General features: G+C 38.8%; 1 protein-coding gene across 1 annotated transcript; it reads left to right on the top strand.

Moving 5' to 3' along the window:
* Window positions 1-201: 201 nt before the first annotated feature.
* On the top strand, window positions 202-1,229 carry LOC110707666. Its single transcript, XM_021885688.1, has 2 exons — window positions 202-451; window positions 602-1,229. The coding sequence occupies exons 1-2, from the start codon at window positions 202-204 to the stop codon at window positions 1,219-1,221; spliced, it is 870 nt and encodes a 289-aa protein (XP_021741380.1). The 3' UTR covers window positions 1,222-1,229.
* Window positions 1,230-13,466: the final 12,237 nt, after the last annotated feature.

The following is a 13,466-nucleotide window of genomic DNA, read 5'->3' on the forward strand; positions in this document are numbered from 1 at the left end:
TGAGAATATATTGTGTAGGCATTCTAAGTCTTATATCACCAAGTATCATCATCATGCACGCATTTGCGTGCATTTTTTTTTTACCTTTTAGCTATTTCCACATATAATGTTAGCTAAATCAGAATTCGGAAAAGTTTAGTAGAAAATCATTAGTGTACCCTCGGAAAAAAATAAAATAATAAGCAGGTAGATAAGACAGTTATGAGTTCAGGTTTTGATCAATCTTTCCTACGCAATGAAGACGATCTCAAGCATCTGACGTCGTTGGAGATTCTGAAATGTGCTACAAAAATCCTGAAGAGTAACACCATGTTCATGGTCTTAACTATTATGTCTGTTTTACCTTTGTTTGTTTTCATGGTTTTATATGAGATCAAAATCTCCGAAGTAATGGATGATGTATCAAAGTTTCTACTACCACCTTCCTTTCCGTACACCTACCATTTTACTGGTGAAGAGTTTGAATATGATGAAAATGATCTCAGAAGGAAACACTTTCGTGTCGTTCTATAGCTCTTCCCGTTCTATCTGGTACTTCTCCCTCTTCTCAAAATTTTTAGTTTGCCCTTAACTGTAAATCTTGGGGTGAAAATATATGCAGGGGAAAGGTCATCATCATTAACTGTCAAGGAGATTACAAAAGAAGGTATCTACAAGAATGTTATCCTTAAAGGTGCTTTTATTACCTTGTTTTGGGTTCAACTACTCTCAATTTGTACATTTGCTGGTTTATTTTGGACAGTTTTAAGCCACCATTTTATCATGCAATACCTTTTCTTAAGGGAAGATTTCGTGAAAATCCTGTCAATAGGGTTTCATGCACTGATTTTTTATGGTATCCTTTACAAGTATCTAGAATGGATTGTTTTGTGGAACATGGCTATGGTGATTTCTATGTTGCAAATCGAAGCCAGCCTCTATGCATTAGAGTTATCAGCTTACTATGGAAAACATTGTAAGCGAACCGGGTTCAAATTGATGCTTATGGTGTTGTCATACAGTTTTGTTCTGAGGCTGCCCTTTTTACTTGCAAGAATGTGTAACTATGTGATTGTTGTTACAGTTGCTGTCACTGTAATTGGTTTTGGGTTGGTTTTCTTTGGGAGCTTGGTGAAGTGGGTTGCTCTTGTGGCGTACTTTTATGATTGTAAGGCTCAAGTATCGTCGAAGAAGGCTCAAGAGGAGGTGCACAAAGCTGTGGAAGCTGATGATCTTTGTTAGGAGATATATATCGCATTTTCATATACTACTGCTATGTACTTCGTATAAAGCTTAATTGTCCAAGTTTACTTTTGACACTCTAATTGTATAGAGTTTTGTTAGGTCAGAATACTTGAAGGCTAGTGAGCTATCTTGATTTTGATATGTGGGGGTGTTAGTGGGATAGCTGGAATACCAAAGTTGGCAAATTATAGCATAAAGTATGCAATTTGAATAACACGTCTATCTAATATTAGCTACTCCAGTACTCCCTCCATCCGGAATTAGTACTTTGATGTAGTAACATAAATGAAAATCTGTTCTAAGGATGGCATAATAATGCCGACTTTTTTTACTGGCCAAAGTGAAATGAAATTTAGAATATTGGAGCATTACTACTTTGTCTTCCCTTGATGTGTTGTTTCTATAGAAATTACCTGTAATGCTTCCTTTAACAATTGTTTCTCCTGATATAAAACTTGTATCAAAGTCAGCAGAAAATTCTCAGACCCTGCAGTACTATGGTAATATCTGCAGTTATTACTGTTACCCTTGTCAGAATGTCCCTCTTCTATCTAGAGTTCTGTAGCGTGAATCTAACCATGCTGATTTCTGCAAAAGTTTACGAAGCTAGCAAATAAACAAGCAACTGATCGCGGAGTGGAAAAAAAGTTGCACATCAACCAGGAAACAGGACTTGTTAGCAGCGGAGCCTCTCCAGTTGCTTATTGAACCCCTTAGAGACTCAGATTGTTGCAAATAATGCTAAGGAAGTTTTTATTTGTTTTGGAGGAAAACTCTTTGTCCCACATTGGTGGGATAAGGAAGGCTTTACTTGATTTATATATTGGAAGAAAAGGGGTTTTGTCCCACATTGGTGAAAGAAGTAAATTTTATTTGGTTTAAATATGTGTGTTTATACTTTGATATTTGAAGTGTTTTCTCTATTGTTGTGGGCTAGAATGGGGCATCCTCATGCACACGTTGTTGGCATTTGGTTCATGGCACATGCGTGGTATGTCTACTTTTTTGGGCAAAGTCGTAATTGACGTTACAGCTTTTATGAGATTGTTCAGTTACGAAGCCCACGACAGAGTTTGACTCGGCTTTTCTCCAACAGATCTATTATTTCGTGGCTTGATTCTCTCCAACAGTTACGGTTTTCTTCATCCTTATAACCTGATCTTTTCGTGGCTTTTGAAATACACAAAAAAACTCTTTTCTTCTTCTTCCTCTATTATTTTCAGTTTTCCTCTAAAGTTGTTCTAAGCATATTGTGAGTTCTTAATCTCTCTTTTTTAGTGCACATTAAGGGAGATCGATGTGTTAAATCTTAAGGGGCAACGCCATCTCCGATTGCACCATAGTCGGGGAGAATTTTGCTTCTAAGACAGTGTTTCTAACACGTCACAGCGTTATACATACATTACGAAATTCGGTCCACATTCCAATCTTTATTTTCTGATTTTATAGTATCTCAACCTACAATTTAGAAGCATAATTTTCTACTGTAATTTCAGATCATGGATTTTTCAATCACAAAAACCCTACCTGATCTCTCTAAACTTGAACCCCTTGATGGGACTAACTACAAACGTTGGTCTCAAAAACTGTTACTCTTCTTCGAACAATTGGAGGTCGATTATGTTCTTGTTCGTGACTGTCCGGTTCGCCCTCAAGCCGGAGATACCTCTGTTGCTTCATCTTTTGCCATAGACGAACAGATCGCTAAATATGAGAAGCATAACAAGTTCGTTCGAGGTCATCTTCTGAGTCACATGTCCAACTCGCTGTTCAATTTCTTCATCAACAACAAATCTTCCAAATCTATTTGGGAGACTCTTGAGAAGAAATATGGGAATGATGATGCGAGAAAGAAGAAGTATGCAACGGGAAAGTGGCTAAAATTCCAAATTGTTGATGACAAGCCGATCATGGAGCAAGTTCATGAGTACGAGAACCTGGTAGCTGACATTTTGGCCAAGGGTATGAAGATGTGCGAGGTGTTTCAAGCCAACGTTCTGATCGAGAAGCTCCCTGATTCGTGGTCCAACAACCGCAACCATCTCAAACACAAGAAGAAGGATATGTCACTTGAGGAGCTAGTCGGTCATATGAAGATTGAAGAAGCCAACCGCCTTAAGGATAAATATTCATCTCCTTATGAACTTTCTGTTAAAGCTAACATTGTGGAATCTTCTGTTCCAAAACATGACAGGTTTAACAAACAAAACAAAGCTGCTGCAAATTCCAAGAAGAACCAAAATCAGAAATCGATTGGAGTTCAAAACAAAAGGAGCAATAACTTCAAGAAAAACCACAAATCTAAGAAGGGTAATGGTGGCTGTTATGTCTGTGGAAAGCAAGGCCACAAGGCATGGCAATGCTACAACCGCAAAGATGCATCTAACAATGGGTAGAAATTAGACCAGAACAAGAACCAAGCCCATATTGTTGCAGAATCTGATGATGTCATTGCTGCCGTAGTTTCTGAAATCAACCTCGTCGACAACAAAACAGAATGGGTCGTTGGCACCGGAGCCACCAAACAATTTTGTTCGGACAAAGACCTTTTTATCGAGTTCCATGAGTTTGCCAAAGCTGATCAGGTGTACATGGGCAATTCCAGCAGTTCCGAAGTTCTCGGTAAAGGAAAAATTCTCCTTAAATTAAATTCTGGAAAATCTTTGTCTTTGCAAAATGTGTTGTATGTCCCTTCCCTTCGTAGAAATTTAATTTCTGGTGCACTTCTAAACAAGGCTGGTGTGAAACTTGTTTTTGAAGGCGATAAGTTAGTGTTATCTCGTAATAGGGAATTTGTGGGGAAAGGATATCTGTCGGGTGGACTATTTATTTTAGAAACTGTATTTGTTGCTGATTCTATTAATAAAGTTTTTACTTCTACTTCTATTTTTGAGACTTTTGATCTTTGGCATGCTAGATTAGGACATGTAAATTATGGTTCCATGAAACGCTTGCAAAACATGTCTTTAAGTCCTAGTCTAGTCTGTAATGGTCATAAATGTGGAATCTGTGTTGAAGCTAAACATTCCAAGAAATTATTCAAACCTGTTATTAGTAGACAAACTGAATTGCTTGAATTGGTTCATACGGACTTAGCTGACTTTAAGAATACTGTAAGCAAAGGCGGAAAACGGTATTATATTACCTTTGTTGATGACCATTCTAGATATACCAAAGTGTATCTGTTAAGAACCAAAGATGAGGCGGAAAACATGTTTTTAATTTATAAGACAGAAGTTGAGAATCAATTGGACCGTAAGATTAAAAGACTTAGGTCAGAGGGGGGGGAGAGTATGGAACCATTTTTTTAAAAGGACTTTGTGAGAAAAATGGAATCATCCATGAACTTTCTGCTCCCTATACTCCCTAACAAAATGGCATTGCTGAAAGGAAAAATGGAACCCTTAAGGAAATGATGAATGCCATGTTGATTAGTTCTGGTTTTCCTGCTATTATGTTGGGGGGGGGGGGAGGCCATTCACTCATCTACTTATGTGTTGAACAAAGTACCTCATAAAAAACTCGATATAACTCCCTATAAATTATGGAAAGACCATGTGTCTATCCTTAAATATTTGAAAGTGTGGGGGTGTCTTGCTAAAGTTTCTTTACCTTCCTTTAAACGGGAAAATATTGGACGTAAAACCTTTGATGTTATATTTGTTGGTTATGCTGCAAATAGTGCAGCCTATGGGTTCATGTGCTTAAATGGTAAATCTATGTGTGAATCTAGAAATGTTGAATTCTTTGAGCGTGTTTTCCCTTTGAAGAAAATTAATGTATCACATGATGTGACTTTATCTGCTCCTTCATCCTCTTCTATGCCTATTCCTTCTCCTGTTGTAATGATGATGTTGTACAACCTTGGAAAAGTAAGAGATGTAGAACTGAGACTAGCTTTGGTCCTGATTTTTTTTACTACTTTCTTAACTGAACTCAATGATGTTGATGAAATAGATGAACTTGTTGTATGTTATCATTTGTTTGATGATGATCCTAAAACATTTGAAGAGGCCATTTGTTCAATTGATGCAAGTTTTTGGAAGGAAGCTGTTAATAGTGAAATAGAGTCCATCATGTCTAATCATACATGGAAACTAGTTGATTGGCCTAAAGGTAGTAAAGCCATTGGTTGAAAATTGATTTTTAAAATAAAACTTAGAACTGATGGTACTGTTGAAAGGTATAAGGCAAGACTAGTAATTAAAGGCTCCACTCATAAATTTGGTGTTGATTTCTTTTACACTTACTCACCAATGACTAAGATCGCCACTTTACGTACTTTACTTGCATTAGCTTCTAGCTATAATCTGATTGTGCATCAAATGGATGTAAAAACTGCTTTTTTAAATGGCGACTTAGAGGAGGAAATTTATATGGTTCAACCTCTAAGTTTTGTGGTTCCTGGACAGGAACAAAAAGTGTGTAAGTTAAAGAAATCCTTGTATGGGTTAAAATAAGCTCCAAAACAGTGGTATGAAAAGTTTCATAAAACAATACTTAGTTTTGGGTTTGTAGCAAACCGTGCTGATACTTGTGTGTACTAAAAAATGTTTGGATCTGATTGTGTAATTGTCTGCTTATATGTAGATGATATGTTGTTTTTTGGTACACATATTGATGTTATTAATGAAACAAAAGAATTTCTTTCCTCTTATTTTGAGATGAAAAATTTAGGTGAAACTGATGTGATTTTGGGTGTTAAAGTACCAAAACTAGTAATGGTTTCTCTTTGTCTCAATCTCATTTTGTGGGAAAAGTGTTAAAGAAATTTAACAATTATGATGTTGTGCTTGTTAAAACTCCTTATGATGCTAGCATTCATTTGAAAAAGAACAATGGCAATAGTGTGTCACAATGGATTGGGTGTTAAAGTTACCAAAACTATTAAGGTATCTTCGAGGCACTATCGATTGGGGTGTGCATTATGTTGGTTTTCCTGCTATGTTAGAAGGATATTGTGATGCAAACTAGGTGTTTGACAATGATGAGGTAAGCTCCACTGGTGGATATATTTTCACTTTTTGTGGAGCAGCTATGTCTTGGAAGTCTTCAAAGCAGACTTGTATTGCCCGGTCAACTATGGAGTCTGAATTCATTGCTTTGGACTTGGCCGGGCAAGAGGCGGAGTGGTTAAGAAACTTATTAGCAGATATTCCATTGTGGGGGCGACCTACTCCACCTATATCTTTACATTGTGATTCACATGCTGTTATTTGTGTTGCCAAAAACAGTGCTTACAATGGCAAAAAGAGGCACATTCATGTGAGACATGAGTCTGTGTTATCACTATGGAATATGTAAGATTTGAGAAGAATCTAGCAGATCCATTGACCAAAGGACTAAATAGGAGACTTGTCCTTGATACGTCGAGGGGAATGGGGCTTAAGCCCGTTAATTGAGGAATTCATGGTGGATATCTGACCTTGTTCACACAAGGATTCATGTGGACTAACGAAGCCATGGAAAGACTCATAGTTGTACACTTTCCATTCCTATGACTTGTACATTTGGTGAGGTTAAGCTTTTAGCTTTTAATGAATTCATAGCCCATAATTTGGGTGGTCCTAATGAGACGGACTTGATGAATTCACCGCTTTGATAATGTGAGGTTGAGCAAAGGCTCTTAATGATTTCATATCCCAGGGTCTGGGTGGTCTATGTGATAGACTTGATGAAATCACCTACGTGGGTGTGAAGGTTTGGCCACCTTCTATGAAAGACATGGGCAGTCTTTCTAAGGCACTCATGAGCATCCCAAGTTTGATGGCCAATCTTGGTGGTTGATTTTTATTGCGGAACTCACAATGTTTTAAGGTAAGATATGTGTTATTAGGATTTAATTTCTAAGTTGAGTGAGTTCCAGATTCGTTCACTCACTTAACAAAGGAGTTGCCTAATCTTCACTATATATTAGTTCAATCGAAAGATACCAGTACTTAAGTATCAAACCTATTAAAATGCTCAAAACTGGTGCTTTTATTTGTCTTATAATCTTTTTCCTTCACATTTGTGGGGGATTGTTGGAAATAATGCTAAGGAAGTTTTTATTTGTTTTGGAGGAAAACTCTTTGTCCCACATTGGTGGGATAAGGAAGGCTTTACTTGATTTATATATTGGAAGAAAAGGGGATTTGTCCCACATTGGAAGGAGAAGTAAATTTTACTTGGTTTAAATATGTGTGTTTATACTTTTATGTTTGAAGTGCTTTCCCTATTGTTGTGTGCTAGAAGGGGGCATCCCCATGCGCACACCGCTGTCCGACCGGTTCGATTTGTGGCATGTGGTGTGTCTAACTTTTTGGGCTAAGTCGTAACTAAGTTCCAGCTTTTATGAGTTTGTTCAGTTACGAAGCCCACAACAGCGTTTGATTCGGTTTTTCTCCACTATTATTTCGTGGCTTGATTCTCTCCAACACTTACGGTTTTCTTCATCCTTATAAACTGATCTTTTCGTGGCTTTTAAAATACACAAAAAACTCTTTTCTTCTTCTTCCTCGATTATTTTCAGTTTTCCTTCACTACTAAAAAATAGCCAATCAACGACGGAAAACCCTGAAATTCCGTCGGAAATGCCCATTTCCGACGGAATTCCGTCGGAAGGCACCGTCGCATTTCATTTTGTAGGAATTTCGCGATATTCCGAGGGAAAATCCGTCGGAAAGGTGCATTCCGACGGAATTTCCGACGGATTTTGGTCTGTCGGAGTCATGTTTGACTTAATTGGGAAGTCCATCACAATGTTCCGATGGAACATTTTCCGTTGGAAGACATTTTCCGTCGGTGTGAGTTACCTTCCGACGGAAAATTCCGTCGCAACAAGCCATGCTTCCGACGGAATATTCCGTCGGAATGTTTTGCACCTTGCGACGGATTTTTCCCTCGAAAACTTGGGAACCTTGCGACGGATTAATTATGTCAGAACTTTGCGACGGGAAAAAAATCCGTAGGTACATTACGACGGAATTGTCCGTCAGAAACTTATGTGCATTGCGACATAAACAATTTTCGTAAGAAAGTTCCGACGGAATAAGACAATGTAATTGTGTTATTTTGGCGGGAAATTGCTACCATTTAATACCTAAACCTCCTGCACTTAATATCACGACAAAATTAAATTATTGATTTTTTACAAAAACATTTATATATATATATAATAATAATTCCGTTGTATACAGCCATAAAACGTAATCCAAATTTGAAGTCATATAAACACTACATAAAATAAAGCTAAGCAACTGCCGAAGTACCCTACCCTGCTCCGCCACTACCCGGGTCGTCGTCCCTAGGGTCTCGATGAGGAGGTTGCAAGGTGGAACATGTGTCATTAGGGAAACGACTCATCATCCACTGTTCCCACCTTTTCTGGTTTCTCCTCTCCATGGCTTCCATTTGGGCTTGAATCCGGGCTTCCATCTCGGCTTCCATTTCACTCCGCATATCACTCCGAAGAGCCTACACCCTGTTTTCGATCTGATCCTGCATCTGAAAAACAAGGGAGGGCGTGTACTGCTGGGAAAATGTGGAAAGTCGACCCATTTGGCTGCTGTAGTAAAGGTCTGCACTTTCTCCAAGTCCCTTCACACGCCCCTTTTTGTTCTGACCACCCACGGTCTCCCAGTACAGCTCATTTGGACTCTTCTGAGTCCTTTGAGTGCTAGCCTGCTCAACCCTCTTTTGGTAGAACTCCTATAAGATATACATATGAAAAGGAGCAAACGAGTTAGTAAGTTATATAAATAAGCTTTGGGTACCATATTCATGAAAAATGAACCAAGTGTGGCATAGGTGACTTCTACTTAGCTCAATTTCTCCATTTCTAAGCTAATGTTCTCATTTCTCATCCTAACATGTCAATTATAAATAGTTTTAGGTGTGTTGGCCTTGAAATGACCCCAAAAAGACAAACAAACTAAGTTTTGGGTCCATATTCATGAGAAATGAACCAAAACTGGCCTAGGTGACTTTTATGTTGCCCATTTTCTCCATTTCAAGCTAATGTTCTCATTTCTCCTCCTAACATGTCAATTATACATAGTTTTAGGAGTGTAGGGCTTGAAATGACCAAAAAAATAAAGAACCTAAGTTTTGGGTCCATATTCATGAGACATGAACCAAAACTGGCCTAGGTGACTTCTATGTTTTCCATTTCTCCATTTCTAAGCTAATGTTCTCATTTCTCCTCCTAACATGTCAATTATAAATATTTTAGGTGTGTTGGCCTTGAAATGACCCAAAAAAACAAACAAACTAAGTTTTGGGTCCATATTCATGAGAAATGAACCAAAATCGGCCTAGGCGACTTCTATGTTGCCTATTTTCTTCATGTCTTAGCAAATGAGCTCCATTTTTTTCATTACATGTCAATTATTGATAGTTTTAGGTGTATAGTGCTTGAAATGATAAAAAAAACCCAAATTAACTAAGTGTTGGGTACCATATTCATGAAAAATGAACCAAGGAACTAAGTTTCGGGAATTTGTTATCGCAATTTCCTTAGCTTTGGGGTTTACTGGCACTGTGCCTTTCCCAGGCAGCTCCTTGAAGTGTGTCTTCAGAAACAACGCAGGAGCTGTTAGTAGCTTCCCCTTGTTCTTCGCCGCCTTTTACAGAAAAAAATAGGAACACACGTTAAACATGTCACACCCCTGTTACATTGTAATACACACAAATGCCTTCTATATACTTGCTTTATAAACAAACTTACCATCCTTTTTGCATGTTGTACAGCCGACAACGAACCCTGAAAGTGGGTTCCTTGGACGGGATTTTCCATAGAACCGTCCCTTTTGTTCTTTTTGTTTTGCGCCGACCTCGCCTTGTAAGTTGAATCAGTGGCAACAATGTCCATCATCTTCTTGTGGACCTCCTCACTCAGCCAACTTGGCTTGGCGCCATTCATCTTGTGCGTGACTTTGTGGAACATGTCACGCAGGCGTGTTGCTGCCCTCCTCCGATATGTGAGCTTCACTTGCTCGTTCAACTGAGGTGCCCATCTGAATTGTGCCTGCAAATGATAACATATAAAAGTTATAAACTCAACTAAATCAATACAATTAATAAAACATGTATTAACTAAGTTACAAAAAGCATACGCTGAACAAGGTCCACCAGTGTTTTTTCGTAGCTTCATCTACTTCTCCAAAGTTCCTCCAAGGGGCTCGGTAGTATCCAGTAATCGTACCGAATACTCCACTCCTCACCTTGTGATCATCAAACCTACATGAAACAAGAAACAACATGATATATACTAGTTAGAAGTAATAAATAGGTTACAATTTTGAAAATAATAACATAAGTCTTGTGTCTGATCCTCCATGTCATGATATGTACGTACCAGAGCGTAGTAGGGTCCAAAACCGGTAGCTCTGACTCATCTTGTGACTGATCATCGCTAGGGGTGGAGGGGGGCGACTCGTCGGCTCCCAAATCATGCGTCTCTGCATCAACCATTTCCTCATCATAGTTGTCGATGACACTAGCGGGAGCTTTCTTTTTCGCCTTTCTTTTCCTCGACGATTCTCCAGTTTCTTTTCTGGCCATGACCACTTGAAATACACGTTAGTAACATGACATGATACTATAAATGACAAGTGTAGTGCAATGTAATATGTCTTTTATACAAACAGTAAAAACTTAACATAAGACCAATTCATTTATATTTTACAATAATAAGTGTCCCTTAACAGAAATTAACATATTCTCCTACTCAGTAATCTCATCACTGCTATCACTACTACAGTCATCACTACTATAATCTAATTATACATCCATGTCATCATCCTCGTCACTATCACTGGAGTCGATACTAGATTCATCATCTTCATCGCTTGAGATAATAAAGCCATCGTCATCATCTTCTTTATCATCATCTCTGGCGTAGTCTGGAATGTCATTCGGTGGGCATAGCGTTGCATGTACTTGTGGGGATGGTGCTTGCAAAAACTCTAAGTCCACCGGAGCATCAACCACTGACCTTGCATGTGTTTTAAACACAGACCACCATTGAACTTGGTCCCATTTCAGGCTAAGGTATGATGCGTAATACACTTAAGTCACTTGGTAAGATAAGACAAATGGATCATACTTGGGGTATGATTTACTTCGACAAGCTTGTATTGTTCATGTATGTTCATTCCCCTACCACAATCCATCCAATTACACTTAAACAAAATTGTCTTGTATTGTTTTTAGGGACCAGTGTAGACAAGTTCGATTATGTCGTCTAAAATGTCGAAGTACTCTCCACCATCCTCACTGGATACACACACCATAATTCATTGTAGATTTGTGCTTGCCATGGGCATGTGTATGGAAATTAAATCCACCAACAAAAATCTGCCTCCAAGTTCGAACTCACTTGAAAGGACGCATGCACAACTCACGCAGGACATCTGAATTTGGATTCTCTTCAACCACCTATGAACGTTTTGATTATCAACCTCACAGTTCATGAATTGAATAAATTGAAGTGCATTAAGTAAAATTCATAATTATGTCAATGTTAGGCCATGGATATCACCTTGTGATGAAACCAATCAGAGAATTCAGCTTTGCATTTCTCCATGACTTCTTCTCTAAGCAGATAAGGACGAGCTCTAAGAATGTAATCCTCAAACTTCCTACGAGGCCAAAGACACAATGTAGATCAACATTGTAATCATTGTAGTTGTTCGTAAATATGAATACACTGCATACCTAAACCAAATATACCTTTCGTATTCGCCAAGAATGCCGGTGTTTCGTAACACGAACAAATGTGCACACTCGAGTTCTTTGTCATCTAAGAACCGAGTTTTACCCTCATTTGACACACAACTGCTATCCTCCTTGAACAACTCTGGAATATCAGCGTCGTCCAATGTAGAGTCGACGTCGGGATTCACATTTCGATCGAGATCTCGTGTCTTAGTGTCAACTGTCGACTGAAAGTAATTGGAGCAGAAGTTTGCTATCTCTTCAGTGAGATAAGCATTGCATATGGACCCTTCAACTCGAGCCTTGTTTCTAATTTTCCGTTTCAAATGATTGAGGAACCTGCAATTATAGTCATGTAAAATTTTTGAACAAGTCATGCCAGTGAATAGGATGTAAAACATAGGATGTGAAAGGATCTTTGATTTACCTTTCGAAGGGATACATCCATCTGTATTGAACAGGACCACATAACTTCCCCTCGTATGGCAAATGTATAGGTAAATGCTCAATGGAATTAAAGAATGCAGGAGGGAAGACCTTCTCAAGCTTGCAAAGGATCCCAGGTATGTTTTTCTCCAATCGCTCCATGTCACTAACTTATGTTGTATAGCAACACAAGTCGCAGAAGAATTGGCTGATCTTTGTAATTGCATTCCAAATATAGCAAGGGAGCAATTCCCTCAAAGCAGTGGGCAACAACCTCTCCATGAACACGTGACAGTCATGGCTTTTCATTCTGTGGAGCTTACATGCTTGCAAATCTAAGCATCTGCTCAAATTGGAGGCGTAACCATCAGGAAATCGCAGCTATTTAACCCACTCACACAAAACTTTTCTCTGAGTCTTGTCAAGAGCGAATGGAGCCTTTGGCATGACCTCTTTTCCTCTATCATCCTCCTGAAGATGAAGCTGCGGACGTTTACAATATCTGGCAATGTCATTCCAAGCTGATGGCGTGTCACACGTATGCTTTTTCACATCCATTATAGTGTGAATTAATTGATCAAAGAAGTTCTTTTCAATGTGCATGACATCTAAGTTGTGACTAATCAGCAAATGCTTCCAATATGGGAGCTCCCACAGTGTGCTTTGCTTGAACCACCCCTTCTTTTCCTTTTTTAGCCGTTTAAGTGAATTGGGCCCATCTGCCGCCTTTGGAAGGTCCTTCACACATTCCCACAGCTCCTCTCCTGACATGATGTGTGGAGGGGCACCTTTTTTGACTTTGTTTTTGCAGAATGCAGTTTTACTAGTCCGAAAAGGGTGATCTGTCGGAAGGAATTGGCGGTGGCAATCAAACCAAGAAACTTTACCACCATGTTCGAGCCAAAATGTTTTGCTCTTCTCCATGCAATGTGGACAAGCTTTCTTACCAGCTGTGGCCCACCCGGACAACATACCATAAGCCGGGAAGTTACTAACGGTCCATAGGATGACTGCTCGAAAATTAAAATTATGTTTCATCGAAATATCGTACGTAGCCGCGCCAACTTCCCACAACAGTTTCAACTCCTATATCAACGGTTACATGTACACATCCAAGT

Source organism: Chenopodium quinoa, unplaced genomic scaffold (assembly GCF_001683475.1).
Source record: "Chenopodium quinoa cultivar QQ74 unplaced genomic scaffold, ASM168347v1, whole genome shotgun sequence".
NCBI lineage: Eukaryota > Viridiplantae > Streptophyta > Magnoliopsida > Caryophyllales > Amaranthaceae > Chenopodium > Chenopodium quinoa.